Below are 25,998 nucleotides of genomic sequence, written 5' to 3'. Positions count from 1 at the left end.
TTTCCAAAATATTGTATTATATTTTTTAAACGAAGATGTCTTGATTGCATATGTCTTCACACCATTACAGCTGTGAAACATTTTGAATGAGATTCTACCAACTTTGCACAACTCTTAGAGCAACATTCAGTACAGTGCATTCGGAAAGAACTCAGACCCTTTGACTTTTTCTACATTTTGTTACATTACAGACTTATTCTAAAATTGATTTAATAAAAAAATGTCCTAATCAATCTACACACAATACCCCAATATTGACAAATTGAAAACAGGTTATTAGAAATGTTTGCTAATTTGTTAAAAATAAAAACCAGAAATACCTTATTTACTTAAGTATTCAGACCCTTTGCTATGATTGAACTCAGATGCATCCTGTTTCCATTGACCATCCTTGAGATGTTTCTACAACTTAATTGGAGTCCACCTGTGGTAAATTCAATTGATTGGACATGATTTGGAAAGGCAAACACCTGTCTATATAAGGTCCCACAGTTGACAGTGCATGTCAGAGCAAAAACCAAGCCATGAGGTTGAAGGAATTGTCCTTAAAGCTCTGAGACAAGATTGTGTCGAGGCACAGATCTGGGGAAGGGTAGCAAAACATTTCTGCAGCATTGAAGGTCCCCAAGAACACATTGGACTCCATCATTCTTAAATGGAAGAAGTTTGGAACCACAAGACTCTTCCTAGAGCTGGCCGCCCGGCCAAACTGAGCAATCGGGGAGAAGGGCCTTGGTCAGGGAGGTGACCAAGAACCCGATGGTCACTTTGATAGAGCTCCAGAGTTCCTCTGTGGAGATGTGAGAACCTTCCAGAAGGACAACCATCTCTGCAGCACTCCACCAATCAGGCCTTCATGGTAGAATGGCCAGACAGAAGCCACTCCTCAGTAAAAGGCACATGACAGCCCACTTGGAGTTTGCCAAAAGGCACCTAAAGGTCTCTTAGACCATGAGAAACAAGATTATCTGGTCTGATGAAACCAAGATGGAACTCTTTGGCCTAATGACAAGCGTCACGTCTGGAGGAAACCTGGCACCATCCCTACGGTGATGCATGATGGTGGCAGCACCATGCTGTGGGGATGTTTTTCAGCTGCAGGGACTGGGAGACTAGTCAGGATTGAGGGATAGATGAACGGAGCAAAGTACAGAGAGATCTTTGATGAAAACCTGCTCCAGAGCGCTCAGGACCTCAGACTGGTGCGAAGGTTCACCTTCCAACAGGACCCTAAGCACACAGCCAAGACAACGCAAGAGTGGCTTCGGGACAAGTCTCTGAATGTCCTTGAGTGGCCCAGCCAGAGCCCGGACTTGAACCCGATCGAACATCTCTGAAAAGACCTGAAAATAGCTGTGCAGCGACGCTCGCCATCCAACCTGACAGAGCTTGAGAGGATCTGCAGAGAAAAAAATATATAAAATATAAATTAGCAAACATTTCTACAAACCTGTTTTTGCATTGTCACTATGGGGCATTGTGTGTAGACTGATGAGGGAAACAACTATTTAATACATTTTAGAATAAGGCTGTAACGTAACAAATTGTGTAAAAAGTCAAGTGGTCTGAATACTTTCCATTGTTTTTGTCAAAATTGCTCAAGCTCAGTAAATTTCTTTGGGAGTCATTGATGGACAGCAATATTCAAACCTTGTCTCTGATTTTCAAGCAGATTTAAGTCAGGACTGAGACTGGGCCATTCAGAAAGACTCAATACCTATTGGAAAGCCATTCTAATCTGTCTTTGGCATAACATTTTTTGTTATGTCCCGCTGAAAAGTAAAACTCTATCCCAGGTTTAGGTATTCAGAAGACTGATGCAGGGTTTCATGTAACTTTTTATCTGAGCTTTGCTCCTTTCATATTTTTGGGGATCCTAACAAACTCCCCAGTCCCTACCAGTGACAAGCATACCCAGAACATGATGCTTCCTTCACAATACTTGAAAATACAGAGGATCAACAACATGGCATCCACTCCACATTACAGACCTGTATGACAAAGTGAAAAGAATGAAGCCTGTTTCACAAAATCCACTCCAAATCATCAATTCTGATTGCAACAAGGCCATTAAGTAATATTGCAAGACAATGCGGGTAAGACATTTACTTTTTGACCTAAATTAAAAACTACAGGCTTGGGCCAAATCCAATACAACACAAAAGAGTGAAACCCTCTATATTTTAAGTATTGTGGTGGCAGCATCATGTTATGGGTATGCTTGTCACCGGCAGGGACTGGGGAGTTTGTCAGGATAAAACAAATATATGAAAGGAGCAAGGCCCAGGTAAAAAGTTACAGCAAACCTGCTTCAGTCTTCTGAAAATCTAACCTTGGCAATAGAGTTTATTTTTCAGAGGGACACTTGCACAATTGTATATGTCAAAGACCGAATGGCTTTCCAAGAGGTTGAATGTTCCTGAGTGGTCCAGCCTTAGTCCTGACTTAAATTAGTTGAAAATCAGAGACAAGGTTTGAATATTGCTCTCCGTAATCTACTGAGCTTGAGCAATTTTATATTGCGCATTAAAGACATCTGAATATTTTCTATAATTTGTCTTTAACTTTTAAAATGTGGAGTAGTTTGTGAAGTCATAAGTTTACATGCACTTAGGTTGGAATCATTAAAACTCGTTTTTCAACCACTCCACTAATTTCTTGTTAACAAACTATAGTTTTGGCAAGTCGGTTAGGACATCCACTTTGTGCATGACACAAGTAATTTTCCAACAATTGTTTACAGACAGATTATTTCACTGTATCACAATTCTAGTGGGTCAGAAGTTTGCATACGCTAAGTTGACTGTGCCTTTAAACAGCTTGGAAAATTCCAGAAAATTATGTCATGGCTTAAGAAGCTTCTGATAGGCTAATTGACATCTTTTGAGTCAATTGCAGGTGTACATGTGGATGTATTTCAAGGCCTACCTTCAAACTCAGTGCCTATTTGCTTGACATCATGGGAAAATCAAAAGAAATCAGCCAAGACCTCCACAAGTCTGGTTCATCCTTGGGAACAATTTCCAAACACCTGAAGGTACCACATTCATCTGTACAAACAATAGTACGCTAGTATAAACACCATGGGACCATGCAGCCATCATACCGCTCAGGAAGGACACGCGTTCTGTCTCCTAGAGATGAAGGTACTTTGGTGCGAAAAGTGCAAATCAATCCCAGAAAAACATCAAAGGACCTTGTGAAGATGCTGGATGAAACATGTACAAAAGTATCTATATCCACAGTAAAATGAGTCCTATATCGACATAACCTGAAAGGCCGCTCAGCAAGGAAGAAGCCACTGCTCCAAAACCGCTATAAAAAAAACAGATTATGGTTTGCAACTGCACATTGGGACAAAGATTGTACTTTTTGGAGAAATGTCCTCTGGTCTGATGAAACAAAAATAGAACTGTTTGGCCATAATGACCATCATTATGTTAGGAGGAAAAAGGGGGAGGCTTGCAAGCCGAAGAACACCATCCCATCCGTGAAGCACGGGGGTGGCAGCATCATGTTGTGGGGTGCTTTGCTGCAGGAGGGACTGGTGCACTTCACAAAATAGATGGCATCATGAGGCAGGAAAATTATGTGGATATATTGAAGCAACATCTCAAGACATTAGTCAGGAAGTTAAAGCTTGGTCGCAAATGGGTCTTCCAAATGGACAATTACCCCCAAGTATACTTCCAAAGTTGTGGCAAAATGGCTTGAGGACAACAAAGTCAAGGTATTGGAGTGGCCATCACAAAGCCCTGACCTCAATCCTTTAGAAAATTTGTGGGCAGAACTGAAAAATAGTGTGCGAGGGTAACCGATGTGAAATGGCTAGCTAGTTAGCGGTGGTGCGCGCTAATAGCGTTTCAATCGGTGATGTCACTCGCTCTGAGACCTGAAGTAGTTGTTCCCCTTGCGTTGCAAGGGCTGTGGATTTTGTGGCGCGATGGGTAATGATGCTTTGTGGGTGTCAATTGTTGATGTGTGCAGAGGGTCCCTGGTTCAAGCCCAGGTTGGGGCGAGGAGATGGACGGAAGTTATACTGTTATACGAGCAAAGAGGCCTACAAACCTGACTCAGTTACACCAGCTCTGTCAGGAGGAATGAGACAGCTTGTGGAAGGCTACCCGAAATGTTTCACCCAAGTTAAAGAATTTAAAGGCAATGCTACCAAATACTAATTGAGTGTATGTAATCTTCTGACCCACTGGGAATGTGATGAAAGAAATTAAAGCTTAAATAAATAATTCTCTCTACTATTATTCTGACATTTCACATTCTTAAAATAAAGTGGAATTTTTACTTGAATTAAATGTCAGGAATTGTGAAAAAACTGAGTTTAAATGTATTTGGCTAAGGTGTATGTAAACTTCCGACTTCAACTGTAGGTAAGAAAAGAATCCAATGTATTCCCTTTTGAGATTTAATTTTAAGGTAGCAAAATGTGAAGACTGTGCAAGGGGTGAGAGTTCAGGTGGGCCTTTGCGCTTCAGCAAACAAAGGAGAGGGGTGCAGTGAAAGGGCTGTGTAGACTTGTACTAGCGACTGAATGTCTGTTTGAACAAGTAGAGATGGTTTATTTCTGAGAACTCCAGTGGGAAAGTATGCTATCTAATTGCACGCTACAGCATTATGCTTGCCCACATTATCCAAACACATTTCGTATGGCAGTAGACCTACTTGATAACTATAGGCTATTTATTACTTTGTTGTATACTTTTTGTCACAGTCCTCAGTTTACAATGTGGAGACCATGGCAACAAACTTGTAATCGCTTATTTAATAATATTTGCACTCATGGTCGCCAAAATACTCAGATGATCCATATGGTTTTATGTCTGGACTACAACATTGTGAATACCCAGGTCGCCTCGAAACTACAGTAGTGTGGACCGTCCGTTGCCATGTATGGTTTGAGAGGTTAGCTAGGGAGTGACGTTTGTTAGGGAGTGACGTTTGCAGTGCCGAACGAGGTTCATTGAAGTCTTGGTTGAAGTATATTTTCGACCTAGATTCATTGAAGTCAGCAGCTCCAGCGAGTCGGCGGGGAGACCAAAACACGGTGAGTAACGATTATATCTGGTCATAACAACCATTTTGGGCTAATCAATACTCCAATATAGATATAGGTCAGTGAAAATGTTAGAAATGTGTCAGATGGCAAAGTAGGACAGCTAACTATGGTAGTTGCTCGCTAGTAACAGCGAAAGCCTAGGCCGGATGGAAGGGAGGCTAACGTTAGCGAGCTAAAGCAGCTAAGTTAGCTAAAGCAGTTAGTTACAGCAGCTAGCATAACAAGCCGAAGGGAGTTGGCTGTAGCTAGTTCGCCTTATTTAACTAGCTATTTTGGCTAATTGGCAATTGATGGACATACCATTTAACAAGTTAGCCACTACCTGGTTGGCTCACCTAGATCGTGGACTGTTAGCTAGCTGTAACTTTAAATCGGTCCAGGATGGAAAACGTAGGGGTTAGCTTAGCTAAATAGCTAGGTAGGCAACTTCGCCAGCAAACTAAATAGTAACTTGGCTGGCTAAGTTAGATACAGATTGTTACACCAGATAATGCGATTTAACAAAAAAAAATGGTATCCAATACTGGGAGTTACACGTTAAGTACTGTTTGGTGTGATACAGAGTAAAGGAATAATCCACCCCAGAAATACAATCAATTTGATGAAAGCCTATGTTCAGTGGGTAAAACAATTATCTCCATGATTTAACTTGTAAGTGGTCTGTTTGTGAAATCGTGTAGGAACTTGTCTTATATATTCTTAACAAAAATAAACACAACATGTGAAGTGTTTGATCCATGTTTCTTGAGATGAAATAAAATATCCCAGGAATGTTCCATACGCACAAAAAGCTTTCTCTCAAATGGTGTGCCCAAATTTGTTAGTGAGCATTTCTCCTTTGCCAAGATAATCCATCCATCTGACAGGTGTGGCATATCAAGAAGCTGATCAAACAGCATGATCATTACACAGTTGCACCTTGTACTGGGGACAATAAAAGGCCACTCTCTAAAATGTGCAGTTTTGTCACACCCTCAACTTGAGACACAATTCCAATGATGTCTCAAGTTTAGAGGGAGCGTGCAATTGGCATGCTGATTGCAGGAGTGTCCACCAGAGCTCTTGCCATAAGCCACCTCCAACGTCGTTTTAGAGAATTTGGCAGTACGACCCACCGGCCTCACAACTGCAGACCCAGTGTAACCAAGCCAGCCCAGGACCTCCACATCCGGCTTCTTCACCTGCGGGGATCGTCTTGAGACCAGCCAGCCGGATAGCTGATGAAACTGAGGAGTATTTCTGTCTGTAATAAAACCCTTTTTGTAGGGAAAACTAATTCGGATTGGCAGGGCCTGGCTCTCCAGTGGGTGGGCCTATGCCCACCCATGGCTGCGCCCCTGCCCAGTCATGTGAAATCCATAGAATAGGACCTAATGAATTAATTTCAATTGACTAATTTCCTTATATAAACTGTAACTAAGTAAAATTGTTGTTTTATATTTTTATTCAGTATCCATGGTTCTCGTCTAGCCCAAAGGCCAGCGGAGGGCGATATTGAGTTGTTTCCATCAAAACGCAATGGATGCAGCCGGTAATATCCCCCGTGGACGGGTTCGTATCTAAAACATTCTCTATTCATGCTGCAAAGGCATCAATTTCCTCTTTAACTATAGTTAATGGTGAGAAGGTGAGAAAAAAAAAACAGGGACAATTTGTGCTCTTTATGAAACACCATTTTCCACCACATGCAAAAGTGGCTAATGCCTAGGAATGCTAGTCCTGGATGTTGTGTATTGCGTTCAGCCAATCAGGTTGCAGCAGTCTGTTTACCCCTGGCTGAATGCAGGGCGCAACATCAGTAAGTAGCATTAGCCACTAGCATGGCGGTGGAAAATTGTGTTTCAAAAAGAAAGTATGCATATTTTCCTATTTTCCCCCCCCCTCTCCTTCTCGCCATTAAATCTACTTAAGGATGAAATTGACGCCTTAGCAACCTGAATGGAGAATGTTTTTTTTTAGGTACAAGCCATCAATATTACTATCTGCCGGCCTTTAGGCTAGTTCTCGTCACTGGAGATAGGGGATAACACACTATCACATTTTAATAACGCTTTTAATACAGTTACCTGCTTTTCAGATCACCAAATCAGCCAATAAATGCTATTGGCTTACTTGTCTAGAACACATCCATCCACCTATATCGTCATGACGATAATGTATATATTTCGCTTAGATGTGCTCAGTCTAACCTCTCTGGGCTAGGCGGGACGAAATCGTCCCACCTACGCAACAGCCAGTGTAATCCCGTGGCGCGATTTTCAAATACCTCAGAAATGCTATTACTTCAATTTCTCAAACATATGACTATTTTACACCATTTTAAAGACAAGACTCTCGTTAATCTAACCACACTGTCCGATTTCAAAAAGGCTTTACAACGAAAGCAAAACATTAGATTATGTCAGCAGAGTACCCAGCCAGAAATAATCAGACACCCATTTTTCAAGCTAGCATATAATGTCACAAAAACCCAGAAGACAGCTAAATGCAGCACTAACCTTTGATGATCTTCATCAGATGACACACCTAGGACATTATGTTACACAATACATGCATGTTTTGTTCAATCAAGTTCATATTTATATCAAAAACCAGCTTTTTACATTAGCATGTGACGTTCAGAACTAGCATACCTCCGGTGAATTTACTAAATTACTCACGATAAACGTTCACAAAAAACATAATTATTTTAAGAATTATAGATACAGAACTCCTTTGTACAATCGAGGTGTCCGATTTTAAAATAGCTTTTCGGTGAAAGCACATTTTGCAATATTCTCAGTAGATAGCCCAGCCATCACGGCTAGCTATTTAGACACCCACCAAGTTTAGCCCTGACCAAAGTCAGATTTACTATTACAAAAGTTTGATTACCTTGGATGTTCTTCATCAGAATGCACTCCCAGGACTGCTACTTCAATAACAAATGTTGGTTTGGTCCAAAATAATCAATCGTTATATCCAAATAGCGGCGTTTTGTTCGTGCGTTCAAGACACTATCCGAAGTGTAAATAAGGGTCACGAGCATGGCGCAATTCGTGACAAAAAATGTCTAAATATTCCATTACCGTACTTCGAAACATGTCAACCGCTGTTTAAAATCAATTTTTATGCCATTTTTCTCGTAAAAAAGCGATAATATTCCGACCGGGAATCTGCGTTTAGGTAAACAGAGGAAAGAAAACAAAGCATTCGGTCGACGCGGGCACGCGCCTGAGTCTCACAGTACTGTAACCAGCCACTACCCAAACGCGCTACTTTTTTTCAGCCAGAGCCTGCAAAGCCACGATTCAGCTTTTTGCCGCCTTCTGAGAGCCTATGGGAGCCGTAGGAAGTGTCACGTTATAGCAGAGATCCTCAGTCTTCAATAAACAGAGGCAAGAAGAACGACACCTTGTCAGACAGGCCACTTCCTGCATGAAATCTTCTCAGGTTTTTGCCTGCCATATGAGTTCTGTTATACTCACAGACACCATTCAAACAGTTTTAGAAACTTTAGGGTGTTTTCTATCCAAAAGCCAATAATTATATGCATATTCTAGTTATTGGGCAGGAGTAGTAACCAGATTAAATCGGGTACGTTTTTTATCCAGCCGTGTCAATACTGCCCCCTAGCCCTAACAGGCTAAACAGTGTAGCAAATTATTCAACACAGTTTCTCCTTCAAGTAACATCTTGCAATGCGCCCTGTGTGTCTGTGGGAACTGGCCGTTGTTGCCATAACAGCGTACTCTGCACTCTGGGTGAGAGAGACTCCTAAATTGATAGTGCAGTTTGTTTAGGTGATTTTTACAGCTAGCTAGCTACTTCATATGCAGATATTAACTGGTATTGTTGTGTGTAGTTAAGTTTGCTACCTAGCTAGCCAGCCAACCCAGAGAGAGCTTTGTGGGTTTAGTAGTTGACATGAGCTGCAACAGATTTCCACAATTTTCACATGCTGCTACTAAACTTATAACATTTGTTCACAAAAAATATTGTGTTCACATATTACTTATTTAACACTGTTAATCATAGGAATGTGTTTTGGGGTGGAATTATCCATTTAACTTGGTGATGCAATCTTCGTCTCGATTCGGCCAAACATCTTTTCCAGTTGCAGGTGGTGCATTTTGAATTTAGAAAATGCTCCGTTATTACACTGAACAAAAATATAAATGCAACAATTTCAAAGAGTTTAGGGATGCACGATTATATCAGTGAACGTATCGGAATCGGACGATATTAGCTAAAAATGCCAACATCGGTATTGGCCGATGGCTGTGGAGTTTAACGCCCGATGTGCAAAACCGATGTCAAGGCTGACATGCATACCTATATAACGAAGGTAAAAGTTTGCGCTTTTCGAGCACCGGTTAACACTACAAAGTGCGCTATTTTTCCGATGTTGCTCTAACGGAGTTACACAGTAATAGCGTCACTGCTATTAGCTTCACAACATGCATACTATGGAACGCCGTTTGGGTCTTTGCGTGTCAAAAATGATACAGTAGCACTTTCAAAGCTGTACAAAAAAGTCAGTAAACAAGCAAACACCAGCCACGAACGATGTTTACAATACCGCGTTGGTAATAACGCATCATTTGTTTGACCGTAACTTCTGGGGTAGCTAGCTTTAGCTTGGTACCTAGCACCAATACAACCAGCCTGAAAACAATGACCAGTAAAAACTGCAGTCGTTTTCATTATTCTTAGCAATGATTTAGGAATCCTTGTGAGAGAGTATTAGCTAGGTTGCCACTTGTTGTTCACCTATTGAAATTGAACTTCAGTGCATGAAAATAAATAGCTAGCCAGCTACTTAACCCTGTTGGCCAAAGCTAACGTTATAAGCAGCCAGCTAGCTTCATCTGGCTAGTGAGGCTGGACCGAGTTGTGTTGTGAAGCTAGCCACAATAAGGTTTAGACACAATAGTGGAGTTTGCCTTCAAAATAAAAGTGTCATTGACAATGATGCAAATGACTACAAATAGAATTATGCCATACTTTTATTTTAAAGACTAACCGTAAAGTCCACTATTATGGCTAATCCTTATTGTAGCTAGCTTCACATAGATGGGTCCAACCACCATTAATCAAATAAAAGTGTATTTTATAAATTAGGGTTATTTTAGATGACACCTAGCTAACTATAGCTTCCCCAACAGATTGTCATTTTGCTATGTTGTTGGGGAAGAACATTGTTTAAATCCATGAGCTAGCTAGCTTTTTATTTTATTTTTATGACCAGCACTGTAGGTGCGGGCAACAACTTTACGAGCATCATAGCATACCTATTGACGAATCGTTGGGACATATGAAATACGATTGATAGTGTAATCAATGTGTAATAACTATGTAAAAAATGTATGAACGCGTTAAATTATTATGTGACGTGCAGTCATTCAGGTTCTGATTGGTCAACACGCTTATTTGACACGTTAAATAGTATATTTTTTTGACACGTGAAGACCCAGACGGCGTTCCATAGAAATCCTGGTTGAGAATGAAACAGCTGAACAAATGAACAACGAAACAGCAAGGAAGTGAAAGAAATAGGTTTTGATTATGTTTTACTGGTAATGGGGACATATGTAAATGCCAACAATATAACTTTTTGGTCAGTGTGGTGTGTGTAACCTTTATTTAACTAGGCAAGTCAGTTAAGAACAAATTCTTATTTACAATGACGGCCTACCCCGGCCAAACCCGGAGACACTGGGCCAATTGTGTGCCACCCTATGGGACTCCCAATCACAGCCGGATTTGATACAGCCTGGATTTGAACCAGGGACTGTAGTGACACCTCTTGCACTGAGATGCATTGCCTTAGACCGCTGCATCCGTGTAACTATTTAACTGTACTAGAATGCTTAAAAGGCCGCAAACTTTTTTATGTCGGTATAGTTTATTTATTTTTTTTGCAAGGAAATATCTGTGCATCACTAGTAAATCAGTCAATTGAAATGAATTCATTAGGCCCTAATCTATGGATTTCACATCACTGGGAATACAGATATGCATCTGTTAGTCACAGAAACCTTTACAAAAAAAGATAGGGGTGTGGATCAGAAAACCAGTCAGTATCTGGTGTGACCACCATATTCCTCATGCAGCACGACACATCTCCTTCGCATAGAGTTGATCAGGCTGAGTTTGGCCTGTGGAATGTTGTCCCACTCCTCTTCAATGGCTGTGAGAAGTTGCTGGATATTAGCGGGAACTGGAACACGCTGTCGTACATGTCGATCCAGAGCATCCTAAACATGCTCAATGGGTGACATGTCTGGTTAGAACTAGGACATTTTCAGTTCCCAGGAATTGTTCAGATCATGGGGCTGTGCATTGTCATGCTGAAACATGAGGTGATTGTGGTGGAGGCATTTGCATGATAATGAGCCTTAGGATCTAGTCACGGTATCTCTGTGCATTCAAACTGACACTGATGAAATTGTGTTCGTTGCCCGTAGCTTATGCCTGCCTGCCCATACCATAACCCCAACGCCACCATGGGGTACTCTGTTCACAACATTGACATCAGCAAACCGCTCGCCAACACACCATACACTCTGTCATCTGCCCACTACAGTTGAAACTGGGATTAATCTGTGAAGAGCACACTTCTCCGGCATGCCAGTGGCCATCGACGGTTAGAATTTGCCCACTGAAGGCGGTTATGATGCTGAACTGCAGTCATGTCAATACCCTGGTGAGGATGACAAGCACACAGATGAGCTTCCCTGAGACCTTTGACAGTTTGTGCAGAAATTCTTTGGTTGTGCAAACCCACAGTTTTATCAGCTGTCCGGGTGGCTGGAGTCAGACCATTCTGCAGGTGAAGAAGCCGGATGTTGAGGTCCTGGGCTGGTGTGGTTAAATGTGGTCTGCGGTTGTGAGGCCGGTTTGACGTACTGCCAGATTCTCTAAAATGACGGAGGTGGGTTATGGTAGAGAAATGAACATTCAATTTTTTGGCAACAGCTCTGATGGACATTCCTGCAGTCAGCCTGCAAGTTGTGCGCTCCCTCAACTTGAGAAGTCTGTCACTTTTTTTTTATGACAACTGCACATTTTAGTGGCCTTTTATTGTCCCCAGCACAATGTGCAGCTGTGCAATTATCATGTTGTTTAATCAGCTTCTTGATATGGCACACCTGTCAGGTGGATGGATTATCTTGGCAAAGGAGAAATACTCACTAACAGGGATGTGAACAAATTTGTGCGAAAAAAATTGAGAAATACATTTTTACATATGGAACATTTCTGTGATATTTTATTTCAGCTTATGAAACATGTGACTTGTTGTTTATATTTTTGTTCAGTATACAATAATTGTTTTGCTCCATGAAGTAATCCAACAATGTGTATGCCGCCATCTTGTCTATTTCAAATCTTCTCTCATAGGTTATGATCAAACGTAGCAGGCATAGAAGGATCCCTGAGCGGAGTCCCTACTTCTGTTTTTTTATGGGAAACTGAAGTTGGGTTGAAAATACTGTATCCCTGAACCAGAAACATCTGCTTTCTTCCGATTCTGTGGAGAGTGCATTGATCGAGACAGGTGAGTGTCATCATGACATGCTGCACTTTGGGGTGGAACCACCTGTCTCAATCAATGAGGGGGAAAAACATTTAAATGGAGAAGATGGCGGCGTACACATTGTTTGATTACTTAATGGAGCAAAACATTTCTTTGTTTTAGTAACAAAGCCTTTTCTAAATTCAAATGCACCACCTGCAACTGTACACTGACATTTTAGAAGATACATCTTTGGCAGAATCGAGAACAAAGCTAGTATTGTCAAGGTTGGTAAAAATGTTGTGCTACACCAAACAGTACCTAACCTGTAACTCCCAGTAATGGATTGGGCTGTTACGGTGACCGTATTACCGCCACACCAGCGGTCACGGGTAATGATGGCGTTCAAATTCCACGTGTCCGTTTAGTCACGGTAATTAGGCTTCTCCAAGCTCTGATGCTGCTGATGGTTATTAGTAGCTTACCAAACTTGCTAACTGCCTGGCACTCGGCACTCTATTGTCCCTCTAATCACTCTGACATCAATGCAAATGAAATCAAAAATCTATTCAAACACTTCGAGATTTCATGTTGCGCAACATTTCTATAGGCTATGCAATTTTGTGAGAAAACAGAGTGATGGCCTCTTAAAAAGAGGTTCCCATCAGCTTTCTATAGACTAGGCCTACTATATGTATTTCCCAACTTTTCTAATTATTAAGTACATTGCTTCTTTACCACACGAATATAGCTTACCTGGCTGGCATGAAAATGAACCACAGGAAAGCGTCCTCCATTCGCTATTTAAGTGTATAGATGTATTTTTTCCCTCTGCTTCTGTTTACAGACAAGTGCATGATAATGGTCCATTCTAAATCAAAACAAATTTCACACATATATTATTTAGTATGTAAAGACAAGATTAAGTCAAGAATAGTCTGATGGGTGACAATATTAGCCTTTCACTTGTGAATGATGGCTAGTTTAAGGCAAGAAACGGCGCATGCCTTTTTTTGCGACCTTTTTTAAATCATAGTCACACACCTCATGTAGCCTAGCTCATAGGCTTATATGTTTTGGTAAGGTTTGTATCACAACTAAAGTGGCCAAATAACTAATTAAAATGTAGCACTTAACCTGTCTGGGCCAGTGTCCCACCCTAATCAACAGCCAGTGGAATCGCGTCGCGCTAAATGCAAAACCTCATAAATGCTATAACTTCAATTTCTCAAACATATGACTATTTTACACCGTTTTATAGATACACCTCTCCTGAATCGAACCACGTTGTCCGATTTCAAAAAGGCTTTACAGCAAAAGCAAAACATTATATTATGTCAGCAGAGTACCCAGCCAGAAATAATCACACAACCATTTTCAAAGCAACTAGCATGCATCACAAATACCCAAAACACAGCTAAATGCAGCACTAACCTTTGACAACCTTCATCAGATGACACTCCTAGGACATCATGTTACACAACACATGCATTTGTTGTTCGATAAAGTTCATATTTATATATAAAAACAGCATTTTACATCGGCACATGACGTTCAGAAAATCTTTTCCCTCAAATGCTTCCGATGAATCAGCGCTACAATTTACAAAATGACTATTCGAAAACATTGTTAAAATGTAATATTGTCATTCAAAGACTTATAGATTAACATGTCTTGAATGCCATCTCTTTGCCAGATTTAAAAATAACTTTACTGGGAAATCACACTTTGCAATAAATGACGTGGTATGCCCAGAAAAAAAGTCTAGGCTATAAATGTTGGAGCCATCTTGGAACGATCAACCATCAAAAATACTATTGTAAATAATCCCTTACCTTTGATTATCTTTATCAGAAGGCACTTCTAGGAATCCCAGGTCCATAACAAATGTAGTTTTGTTCAAAAAAGTTAATACTTTATGTCCCAATAGTGTTAGCGCGCTCCGAAGGCTAGTGAAAATGTACCGTGTGCGTCTGACTTGTCGTCAGGAATGAGCAAAAAAAATATATTTAAGTTCGTTCAAACATGTCAAACGTTGTATAACATAAATCTTTAGGGGCTTTTTCAACCAGGGCTTCAATAATATTCCATTGGGACGGTTGCATTGTCTTTCAAAACGTTTCGAAAAGGGAGAGTACCCATGTGCGCCGACGTCACAATGGTAATGGCCCATCCCCTGTGACCAAGATAAACATCCTCTCTTTCAGTCAATTTTGATAGTAGGAGACTCAAACCACTTTGTAAAGACTGGGGACATCTAGTGGAAGCCATAGGAAGTGCTAAATGAATCACAAGCCCCTGTGTGTTTCAATGGCAAATGTTTGAAGTGATATCCACACATCAGATTTCAGTTTCCTGTCAGGATTTGTCTCAGGGTTTTGACTGCCATATGAGTTCTGTTATACTCACAGACACCATTCAAACAGTTTTAGAAACTTTAGGGTGTTTTCTATCCAAATCAAACAATTATATGCATATTCTAGTTACTGGGCAGGAGTAGTAACCAGATTAAATCGGGTACGTTTTTTTATCCGGCCGTGCAAATACTGCCCCCTAGCCCTAACAGGTTCTGCTTTACAACGGGTGTAGACCCTAACTGGCATACATACGCAGTGCCTGAGTTTCAAGTTTGGAGAAGATCATTTTCACCATATAAATGTACCTTTATAATAAAAGCATTACATGCATAATCGCAATTGCGGTCACTTTTGCTAATGGTGTCTTCCTGCTAATGGAACATTTGCGCTTATAGCCTACTGCCATGTGTGCATCGCTGCACTCTTAATGTGAGGAAATAGCCCAATAGTTTATCAACGTTTTAAGCTAGATGTTCTGAATAGTTGCGTCATGCTCATTGCTTAAAACAGTTTTTTTGATGCTAGTGGTCTGTTTGGAATATTTCTTTCTCGAATAGAATAGGTCAACTTTTGAACTATGGGGGATAGTAGATTGACTTAGATTTTTGCTGTATTTTAGGCCTAATCGTCTTGTTGGCTGACAAAGTAAATGTGGACAGTTATTACACCGACTAACCTGTACCCCTGCACATTGACTCGGTACCAGTACCCACTGTATATAGCCTCGTTATTGTTATTTTATTGTTTTATTTTTTGACTTTGGTTTATTTGGTAAATATTTTCTTAACTCTTTCATGTACTGCACTGTTGGTTAAAGGCTTGTACGACAAGGTCTACACTTGTTGTATTTGGAGCTTGTGACAAAAGGTTTGATTTTGGATAAGGACGCACGCGGTTGTGTCCCCGACGTCTGTCTTCACTTATAGCCTTAGATAAAGACCTGATCACGTGAAGAGCCATGTGAGTGAGAGGTGCTTCGCCGCGCAGCCAAGAGAAGGGAATTATAATTATTATATTTATCCCAAGGGCACAACGGCCACTGGCCGCAACAGGCATGGATTCTTTTAGGGGGCATTATGGCCACACAAAGGGGATGCAGCCGGGAAATTCGAGGCATTATCAAGTGCTTGTCACATTGTGAATGAGAGACTGCTGAAATGTGTACAGCCTCTGCAAAAAACAAAGCTGAGCTCATGCCTTTTCATGCGACTTTATTCAAATCAATAGTCGCATCATGCAGCGATAGAATGTATTGACAATCAAAACATTATAACCCAACATTTGTATCACAACTAAAGTTACATAACTCTAAATGAAGCATATAGGAATACCTGTTTCTTTGTTAACCGCTCAACACAGAATAGCCGCATGTGCGCTCCTTCAGATCGTTTGGAGAAAATATCCTTTCTATTTTATTCAGTTGTTCAATTCTGTTCTTCATACTATAAAATAATGCCATGGAATTCGAAGCAAATCTTGTCTGCTAAATGAACTAGTGTAGACTACAGCCTTATTGTATAGCCAGATCATAGCCTAACATAAGGACAACTTAAGCTCAGTGACTTTCAACGTGGCACCGTCATAGGATGCCACCTTTCCAACAAGTCAGTTCGTCAAATGCCTGCCTGCTAGAGCTTCCCTAGTTAACTATATGTGCTGTTATTGTCAAGTGGAAAGATCACCATGCGCAATGCCAACCGTCAGCTGGAGTGGTGTAAAGCTCGCCGCCATTGGACTCTGGAGCAGTGGAAACGCGTTCTCTGGAGTGATGATTCACCCTCTGGTAGTCCAACGGACAAATCTGGGTTTGGCGGTTGCCAGGAGAACGCTAGCTGCCCCAATGTCTAGTACCAACTGTAAAGTTTGGTGGAGGAGGAATAATGGTTTGGGGCTATTTTTCATGGTTTGGGCTAGGCCTCTTAGTTCCAGTGAAGGGAAATCTCAATGCTACAGCATACAATGGCATTCGAGACGATTCTGTGCTTCCAACTTTATGGCAACAGTTTGGTGAAGGCCCTTTCCTGTTTCAGCATGACCATGCTCCTGTGCACAAAGCGAGGTCCATACAGAAATGGTTTGACGAAATCGGTCTGGAAGAACTTGACTGGCCTGCACCGAGCGCTGACCTCAACCCCATTGAACACCTTTGGGATGAATTGAAATGCTGACTGCGAGCCAGGCCTAATCGCCCAACATCAGTGCCCGACCTCCCTAATGCTCTTGGCTGAATGGAAGCAAGTCCCTGCAGCAATGTTCCAACATCTAGTGGAAAGCCTTCCCAGATGACTAGAAGCTGTTAAAGCAGCAAAGGGGGGGACCAACGCCATATTAATGCTCATGATTTTGGAATGAGATGTTCGACGAGCAGGTGTCCACATACTTTCTGGCAAAGTAGTGTATGAAAATAGCAAGGGTGGCTAGTATTGTCTTTTGAGAATTATGATTTGATGCACGACATGCCATTCAGAACACCCATGTGCAATAAAAGCAAATAATTAACCACATTTCCATCAGGTGCCCCTTTTGTATGCATTTAAGATTGTAAAAAATATGTGTTATCCATAGATAAAATAATTCTCTAAATTTAGAGAACTCTGACATGTTTAAAGTAGCAAATGTTTTATAATCAGCCAGAAACTCTCTGTCTGAAAGAAGCCAGGAATGATTTGGCTGTCTGACTGATAAGCCAGTCAGCTTTTATGCAGTAAATTGCACCTCAATTTTGAACAGAAATCGGAGTAAACACAGATAACCTTATGTTGCCCTTTCATTGGGACATTCTGCATGGGTTTCTTCTGGTTTTCTTATCATTTAGCCCTTTTTCAAGTTAAGTGATGATTTTGAGACCATATTGATGGTGATGAGTAGATTATATGACCTAATGTACGCCTACCGTTTGACTAAATGTTTCCCACTCCCTCAAAGTGCAGGCCTAAGATTATTTTCAAAAAGTGAACTGCAACTTATATATTTCTTCTGTCTTTTTCATATCTTTGTGGGGATTCTCTGGCATAGCCTAAATCCTTTGGCTCCCACCACAGCCTCCACACCTGTGTGTCCTGGGAACTGCTAGCCTTCCCTCACCAGATGTAGTGGGGAGTTGTCGTTTCCAGCCTTGTACACGGTAGGTTATGTCCTTAAAGTGGGTGTTTTTGCTGGAATATTTGTTTGTGCAGATACTATGCTATTAGGCTATATGCTGCTTGGGAATGATCAACTCACATAGCGTTAGAACAACAACCTGTAGCTAGACAACTTTTTTTCAGTCCAGTTAACCGCTGTGTACTGTGTTAACTGGATCTGAACCCTCAATGACTTGCAAGATATCAAGAGGCTAGTGTTCTCACTGCCAGTGGGCATGGTGGATGTGCCAACATCCTGTCAACATGGAAACACTCTCCATATCAGCTGTGCTTTGCAGGAATTCTAAGATTGGGATTGACCATGTGAAGTTCTACAAGCATTTATTTGCTAAAGTGCTACTCCAGATGTGTTATCTCTACTCAGAAAGAGGCTACTAAAGGCTGTGGCCACATCAGATATAAATGAAATGCCTTTTTGAAACGTTTTTGGCAGACACTTTGTTTAGCATTCTTACTGCGTCAGTGGGTTCTAAGTATGCTTCTAGATTGGAGCTGATATCGGAATCAAACACGCTGCCTTTCTTGGTCTGGTCATTATTTTACATCAATGATCATTCTCTTACTCTAATCTCTGTTCTGTTTTCTATGTGCACAACATTTTCACAGAGGGGGGTGTATTGCAATGGCCTGAGGATTGAATGGACCTTTGTAACATCCCTCATACTGCCCATCTGTCCATTGTAGGCTTGTGGTGCTGCTGTCCTTTGCAATTTGTTAGATTTGCGTAGTGGGTTAGGATTGTTTCTCTGCACATAAAACCAACGTTTTCTCATGGAGTAGCTTTTGCCATTGTCTGGTGGTTATTCCTATTTGACATAAGACATGTGGATTTATTGGTGGAAAAGATGCATGTTAAACACGTTGTTTCCAATATGGTCCCCAATGGAATAAGCACAATGCAGACAAAACAAAAATAGGTTTCGTGGGAATAATATTCTGGGGGAGAAGTGTCTTTCTTGGCAGGTGCCTCACATTTCCATGGCTGGCTCCAAGGCAGAACAGGAAATGCGAATTGAATAGGTTTATGACTTCAAGTCATAAATGCCTGACTGGTTTAAGAGTTTTATAATGTTGTGCTAATTTTACAAGCCCTACTTATCACTGTGCCAAGCTGATGGAGGTGGCGACTCCTCGCCCCACACGGCCTGCTCCTAAGCATGCTAATGAGATTAAGCTATTTGTGGTACTGCTGCTATTACCCACCAACTCCATAGAGACTGAGCTGTGTGACAATTAGCATCAGCTCACTGTCACTTACTCAAGTGTTAAAGATGTAGTGCATAATCCCGAGGGTGGAACAAATCTCTGGGTTATTTTGGCTCTTATCTATTTGTTTCCTTCTTTTGAAAAGGGAACATGGCCTCGTCATGTCAGCTGATGTCCCTGGGTAGTGGGTGGGATGGAGGGATTCTTTTTTTGGCAGAGGGAGAGGAGTTGTCAAAGGGACACCACAAGCGGACAGTTATGTTCAGGCTGAGCTATGTATGAGTAGTTAGATAATGGGCAAGCTGAGGGGAATAAACAACTGCAAAATGTTACATCTAGATCTGATGAAAGCTGAAAGACATTATTGGGTTCTCATCTGTGGCTGGCAATGTGTTAAATGTATATAAATAGTGACGTAAGTAGGCCTAACCAATGCTCTCTCTCTCTTGTCTCTCCTCTTGCAGACTTTTGTGCTGTCTAGTGAAGTAACCCCACCATGCGTGAATACAAGCTAGTGGTGTTAGGCTCCGGAGGTGTCGGCAAATCTGCACTGGTGAGTAGTGCCTTGCCTAGGTTTCTATTGAGGCATTCTGGGCGTAAGTGATTTGAGTGGGAATTTGCTTTTGAGAATTGATATCACTATTTATGTTCTTCTTTCCTTGCTTATTCTCTTCCAGACAGTCCAATTTGTACAAGGTATATTTGTGGAAAAATATGACCCCACAATAGAAGACTCCTACAGAAAGGTATGCTGCCCTAAAGTTACTAAGAGCTCCATTGCCACCACTCGGGTGTCAAAATGGTACTAAACTTTACTTCCTCTCCCACAGCAAGTTGAAGTGGACGGGCAGCAATGTATGCTTGAAATCCTTGACACAGCTGGAACAGTAAGTAGAACATGTCCACGTTAGCCGTGGTAACAGATTGTATGACGGAAGTAAACGTTAGCCGTGGTAACAGATTGTATGACGGAAGTAAACGTTAGCCGTGGTAACAGATTGTATGACGGAAGTAAACGTTAGCCGTGGTAACAGATTGTATGACGGAAGTAAACGTTAGCCGTGGTATCAGATTGTATGACGGAAATAAACGTTAGCCGTGGTAACAGATTGTATGACTGCAGTAAATATGACCAGTATGTCATGGAGTCTTTTGTCTGCTGTTTCACAGGAGCAGTTCACAGCAATGAGGGACCTGTACATGAAGAACGGTCAAGGCTTCGCTCTTGTATACTCCATCACTGCACAGTCCACGTTTAACGACCTACAGGACCTGAGGGAACAGATCCTGAGAGTAAAGGACACTGAGGATGTGAGTATTGTAGCTATTCAGGGCTCAGTCACTGTTGTTGACACTGAGGATGTGACCCAAACCGGCTGCGCGTGTGCTCCATTGTGCATAAATGTATATTGTCCCCCCACACCAAACGCAATCATGACACGCAGGTTAAAATATCAAAACAAACTCTGAACCAATTACATTAATTTGGGGACAGGTCGAAAAGCATGAAACATTTATGGCAATTTAGCTAGCTTGCACTTGCTAGCTAATTTGTCCTGGGGGAGTATGGGGAAAAATTGAGTTGTTATTTTACCAGAAATGCACAAGGTCCTCTACTCCGACAATTAATCCAGACATAAAACGGTCAACCGAATTGTTTCTAGTCATCTCTCCTCCTTCTAGGCTTTTTCTTCTCTTGACTTTATATTGCGATTGGCAACTTTCATAAATTAGGTGCATTACCGCCACTGACCTCGTTCGTCTTTCAGTCACCCACGTGGGTACAACCAATGAGGAGATGGCACGTGGGTACCTGCTTCTATAAACCAATGAGGAGATGGGAGAGGCAGGACTTGGAGCGCGATCTGTGTCACAAATAGAACTGACTTCTATTTTAGCCCTTGGCAACGCAGATGCTCGTTGGTGCGTGCGAGCAGTGTGGGTGCAATAATTTAATAATATAGACTTCTACATTTATTTTACAACGTGGGTATAACCACGTCATAGAAGTCAGTTCTATTTGTGACGCAGATCGCGCTGCAAGTCCTGCCTCTCCCGTCTCCTCATTGGTGTAGTCAGCCTGGGAGGATGTTGTAGCTATTCAGGGCTCCGTCACTGTCGTTGATGTGCTTCCAACACTTAGGCCTTGTTGTCAATGCATTTATTACAGCTGTTACGATCACTATGATTTGTATGTAGTTATGTTCTAAAGTGCCTTCATAAAGTATTCACACCCGTTTACTTTTTCCCCACATTTTGTTGTTACAGCCTGATTAAATTGAGATTGTGTCACTGGCCTACACATAATACCCCATAATGTCAAAGTGGAATTATGTGGAATTATGCTGATTGAGGTAGTATGTAGATATGGTTAAAGTGACTATGCATATATGATAAACAGAGAGTAGCAGCAGCGTAAGAGGGGTTGGGGGGGGGGGGCACACAGTGCAAATAGTCTGGGTAGCCATTTGATTACCTGTTCAGGAGTCTTATGGCTTGGGGGTAAAAACTGTTGAGAAGCCTTTTTGTCCTAGACTTGGCACTCTGGTACCGCTTGCCATGCGGTAGTAGAGAGAACAGTCTATGACTGGGGTGGCTGGGGTCTTTGACAATTTTTAGGGCCTTCCTCTGACACCGCCTGGTGTAGAGGTCCTGGATGGCAGGCAGCTTAGCCCCAGTGATGTACTGGGCCGTACGCACCACCCTCTGTAGTGCCTTGCGGTCGCAATTGCCGTACCAGGCAGTGATGCAACCAGTCAGGATGCTCTCGATGTTGCAGCTGTAGAACCTTTTGCGGATCTCAGGACCCATGCCAAATCTTTTTAGTTTCCTGTGGTGGAATAGGCTTTGTCGTGCCCTCTTCACGGCTGTCTGGGTGTGCTTGGACCATTCTAGTTTGTTGTTGATGTGGACACCAAGGAACTTGAAGCTCTCAACCTGCTCCACTACAGCCCCGTTGATGAGAATGGGTGTGTGCTCGATCTTCCTTTTCCTGTAGTCCACAATCATTTCCTTAGTCTTGGTTACGTTGAGGGATAGGTTGTTATTCTGGCACCACCCGGCCAGGTCTCTGACCTCCTCCCTATAGGCTGTCTTATCGTTGTTGGTAATCAGGCCTACCACTGTTGTGTCGTCTCCAAACGTAATGATGGTGTTGGAGTTGTGCCTGGCCATGCAGTCGTGGGTGAACAGGGAGTACAGGAGGGGACTGAGCACGCACCCCTGGGGGGCTCCAGTGTTGAGGATCAGCGTGGCAGATGTTGCTACCTACCCTCATCACCTGGGGGCGGCCCGTCGGGAAGTCCAGGATCCAGTTGCAGAGGGAGGTGTTTAGTCCCAGGATCCTTAGCTTAGTGATGAGTTTTGAGGGCACTATGGTGTTGAACGCTGAGCTGTAGTCAATGAATAGCATTCTCACATAGGTGTTCCTGTTGTCCAGGTGGGAAAGGGCAGTGTGGCTCTGTTTGGGCAGGATGCAAATTGGAGTGGGTCTAGGGTTTCTGGGATAATGTTGTTGATGTGAGCCATTACCAGCCTTTCAAAGCACTTCATGGCTACGGACATGAGTGCTACGGGTCTGTAGTCATTTAGGCAGGTTGCCTTCGTGTTCTTGGGCACAGGGACTATGGTGATCTGCTTGAAACAACATGTTGGTGTTAGACTCAATCAGGGACATGTTGAAAATGTCAGTGAAGACACCTGCCAGTTGGTCAGCACATGCCCGGAGCACACGTCCTGGTAATCCGTCTGGCCACGTAGCCTTGTGAATGTTGACCTGTTTAAAGGTCTTACTCACGTCGGCTACGGAGCGCGTGATCACACAGTCGTCCGGAACAGCTGATGCTCTCATGCATGCCTCAGTGTTGCAAACCTAAATGACAGTGAGAAGAAGGAATCCTGTACAGACATTGGGGGAGCATGTCAGAGAAGATGGTGGCTTTGAGATAGAAATGTCATGGCTGATGTTTGCCAGTTTCGGCCATGCTCTTATTTCTGCCTCATGCAGAGTTTGTACATGATGGATTCATTGTCACATCATAGAGACTGATATGGCGTATATTTTTTTTGTTGAAAAGAATGAGTAAAGAACTGTCAACATCTTCCCTCTATTTCTCTCTATTTTGTATCAGGTCCCCATGATCCTGGTAGGCAACAAGTGTGACCTGGAGGATGAGCGTGTGGTGGGCAAAGAGCAGGGACAGAACCTGGCCAGACAGTGGAACAACTGTGCCTTTCTAGAGTCCTCCGCTAAATCAAAGATCAACGTTAATGAGGTAACTCCCACTGCTTTCACTTCCAGTCACCTGGACTGAATTCATGTGTTTTATATCTCTTAGTTGAAAGGAATTGCAACAACAAAAAAGTAATTATTGTCAAGTAAACAAGTGTGATTATCTGGAGCCTATGACAGCGTTAGTTAATGCATCTCTAACTACCAGCTCCTTTGCACCCATTTAGATTTTCTATGACCTGGTCAGACAGATCAATAGGAAAACGCCGATAGAAAAGAAGAAAGCAAAGAAGAAGTCAAATTGCACACTGCTCTAAAGTTCTTACTTGCAGCAGCTCTGAGCCAGGTGAGATCCAGAACCGATATGTATTGTTTTTTTTAATTTGATCATAATCCCATGAGTATGTACTTGCACTGAATATTATTGCTTTCTATCAGAATAACCTGTCTCACGTTCTTCATAGTCACGCATTCCATGTGCAATTGCTTACACATGGAGTGTACTCTCCCCTACGTATTCATTTGGACAGTGAAGCTAAAACCTTTAATATGGCTCTATACTCCAGAATTTCGGATTTGAGGTCAAATGTTTTATTAGGCGACATTAAGAATGTCACCTGTTTATTTGAGGGTATTTTCATATCTGTTTTGCAGTTCTGAAATGAATGCACTTTGTTTCTAGTCCCCCCATTTGAAAGTGTCAAGTATTTGGACGAATTCACTTAGTGTATTACATTTAGTAAAAAGTTCAGTATTTGGGCCCATATTTCTAGCACGTAATGACTACATCAAGCTTGTGACTCATTTTTGGGAGGGTATGATATTTATGCCTCTAATTTTCTCACTCGTCATTATTCACAATTAATTCATGATTATCTGTAATCATGGTAGCAATGCAGCCACATTAATGTAAAGTGTTCAGAAACATTCTTATTTACATTGACTCAAGATGACAATACATTATTTACCATTCATTTCTATTGGGCACAACATAATCTGAAACACAACCAAAACAAACTGCAAATGCATCCAACAAGTTTGTAAAGTCACAAGCTTGATGTAGTCATTGCGTGTTAGGAATATGGGACCAAATACTGAACTTTTGACTATTTAATACACTAAGTGAATTTCATGACACAAAACGCTAACCTGCAAATAAAAGGTGACATTCTGTATTGTCGCCACATAAAACATTTTCTCAAATCCAAAATACTGGAGTATGGAGCAGAAATTCTAAGTTTTAGCATCACTGTCCAAATAAAAACGTAAGGGTGGGTAAATAAAAGCACCTCTGGACTACCATTCTTCTCTCTATTACCTGTAGGAAACTGAATTACACAACTGTTACCCAGTTGGAAGGTGCCAGCATTCCAAGACCTTTCAACAACGTTTGGAGAAGTTTGACAAAGGCAGACATGTAATTCTCTTCCTCCCCACTCTAATAATGGAGGATTATTCTTCTTGGATACTCTTCTCTGCTTCTTAATGGTTACAGACCTTTTTCTTTCTTTTTAAATTTGTCATTGGGTCAGCCTTGTGATGAAGAGTTTTGCCTTTCACCTGTTTTGGAAATTACAGTTTAAAAGAAGAGACCACCATGCGGATTTGGGGAATTAGGTTGTTTTGATTGCAAATATTGTCAGATCATTGGCACATTTCAAATGATACGTTTGCAAAATAAATCATGGGAAATGTTGGCCTTTTTCATTACCATACCCTTCTGCACTAATTGTGTCAACAGTAATACATCAATGTCCATATGTTTTCTTTCTCCTTCTACTTTTAAGTACTTGTATTCATCAAATAACATATTTCCTAAGTGACTTTGTTTTATGGGAAGCTGTAAGGCTTTCATATTTCCCATAACATATTCTAATTACTTTTTTGCATAATGAAGCTGTGGAAAATGTATATTTTATAGAATGGGGGAAATGAAGAGACTTAATTTGTTTGTCTTGAGGCTGAAAATATATTGTACTAAAAAACAACTCTAATATTGCTTCTTGTTACCCTGTCACAAAAGATTTTCCAGCTTTTATGAATGATTAAATTTTAGTACATTTTCATTATATTTTGTCAATGCCTTTTTATTCCTCTACATAATAGTAAGTAATAGTTGTGAATACTTCAAAAGGTCAATCTGAAATGAACATGCTCTCTCTCAATAAAAAAAATACATGTACAAGTGTGTAACGCAGTGTTTCCCAAACTCAGTCCTGGGGACCCCAAGGTGTGCATGTTGCTGATTCAAATAATCAACTCATTATTAAGCTTTGATTATTTGAATCAGCCAGCTGTGCAATGCTATGGCAAAAAAACTAAACGTGCACATGTTTGGGTCCCCAGGACTGAGTTTGGAAAACACTGGTTTAAACAGGTGTGTGTGTGGTGTGAAATGGATTGTGTTTTTCAGTGTTGTAGAGTCTGGTCTCGGGACTAGAGTGTCTCAGATCCATTTTTACACTGTCTTGGACAATGAGGACATGTAATTT

General features: G+C 41.5%; 1 protein-coding gene across 4 annotated transcripts; it reads left to right on the top strand.

The window, feature by feature from the left end:
- The first annotated feature begins 4,923 nt into the window (after positions 1-4,923).
- On the top strand, positions 4,924-25,575 carry LOC106572472 (ras-related protein Rap-1A). Of its 4 annotated transcripts, XM_014146689.3 has the most exons (10): positions 4,927-5,059; positions 12,455-12,611; positions 17,942-18,050; positions 19,740-19,828; positions 19,953-20,021; positions 20,106-20,162; positions 20,446-20,586; positions 23,406-23,549; positions 23,734-23,852; positions 24,831-25,575. In XM_014146689.3, the coding sequence occupies exons 4-9, from the start codon at positions 19,772-19,774 to the stop codon at positions 23,821-23,823; spliced, it is 558 nt and encodes a 185-aa protein (XP_014002164.1). In that variant the 5' UTR covers positions 4,927-5,059; positions 12,455-12,611; positions 17,942-18,050; positions 19,740-19,771; the 3' UTR covers positions 23,824-23,852; positions 24,831-25,575. The 4 variants fall into 4 exon arrangements, with proteins under 4 accessions (XP_014002163.1, XP_014002164.1, XP_014002165.1 ...); XM_014146688.3 differs by lacking the exon at positions 12,455-12,611 and having other exon boundaries at positions 4,924-5,059; XM_014146690.3 differs by lacking the exon at positions 17,942-18,050.
- Positions 25,576-25,998: the final 423 nt, after the last annotated feature.

The sequence above is a fragment of the Salmo salar genome, chromosome 15, assembly GCF_965601325.2.
Source record: "Salmo salar chromosome 15, fSalSal1, whole genome shotgun sequence".
In the NCBI taxonomy this organism is placed as follows: Eukaryota; Metazoa; Chordata; class Actinopteri; order Salmoniformes; family Salmonidae; genus Salmo; species Salmo salar.
This window is presented reverse-complemented; position numbering and strand designations above follow the sequence as displayed.

Coding starts and splice junctions, on each gene's coding strand:
- LOC106572472 (XM_014146688.3), top strand. CDS start 19,772: ATGCGTGAATACAAGCTAGTGGTGTTAGGCTCCGGAGGTGTCGGCAAA. Junction 19,829..19,952: donor GTGTCGGCAAATCTGCACTG/GTGAGTAGTGCC, acceptor ATTCTCTTCCAG/ACAGTCCAATTTGTACAAGG. Junction 20,163..20,445: donor TCCTTGACACAGCTGGAACA/GTAAGTAGAACA, acceptor GCTGTTTCACAG/GAGCAGTTCACAGCAATGAG.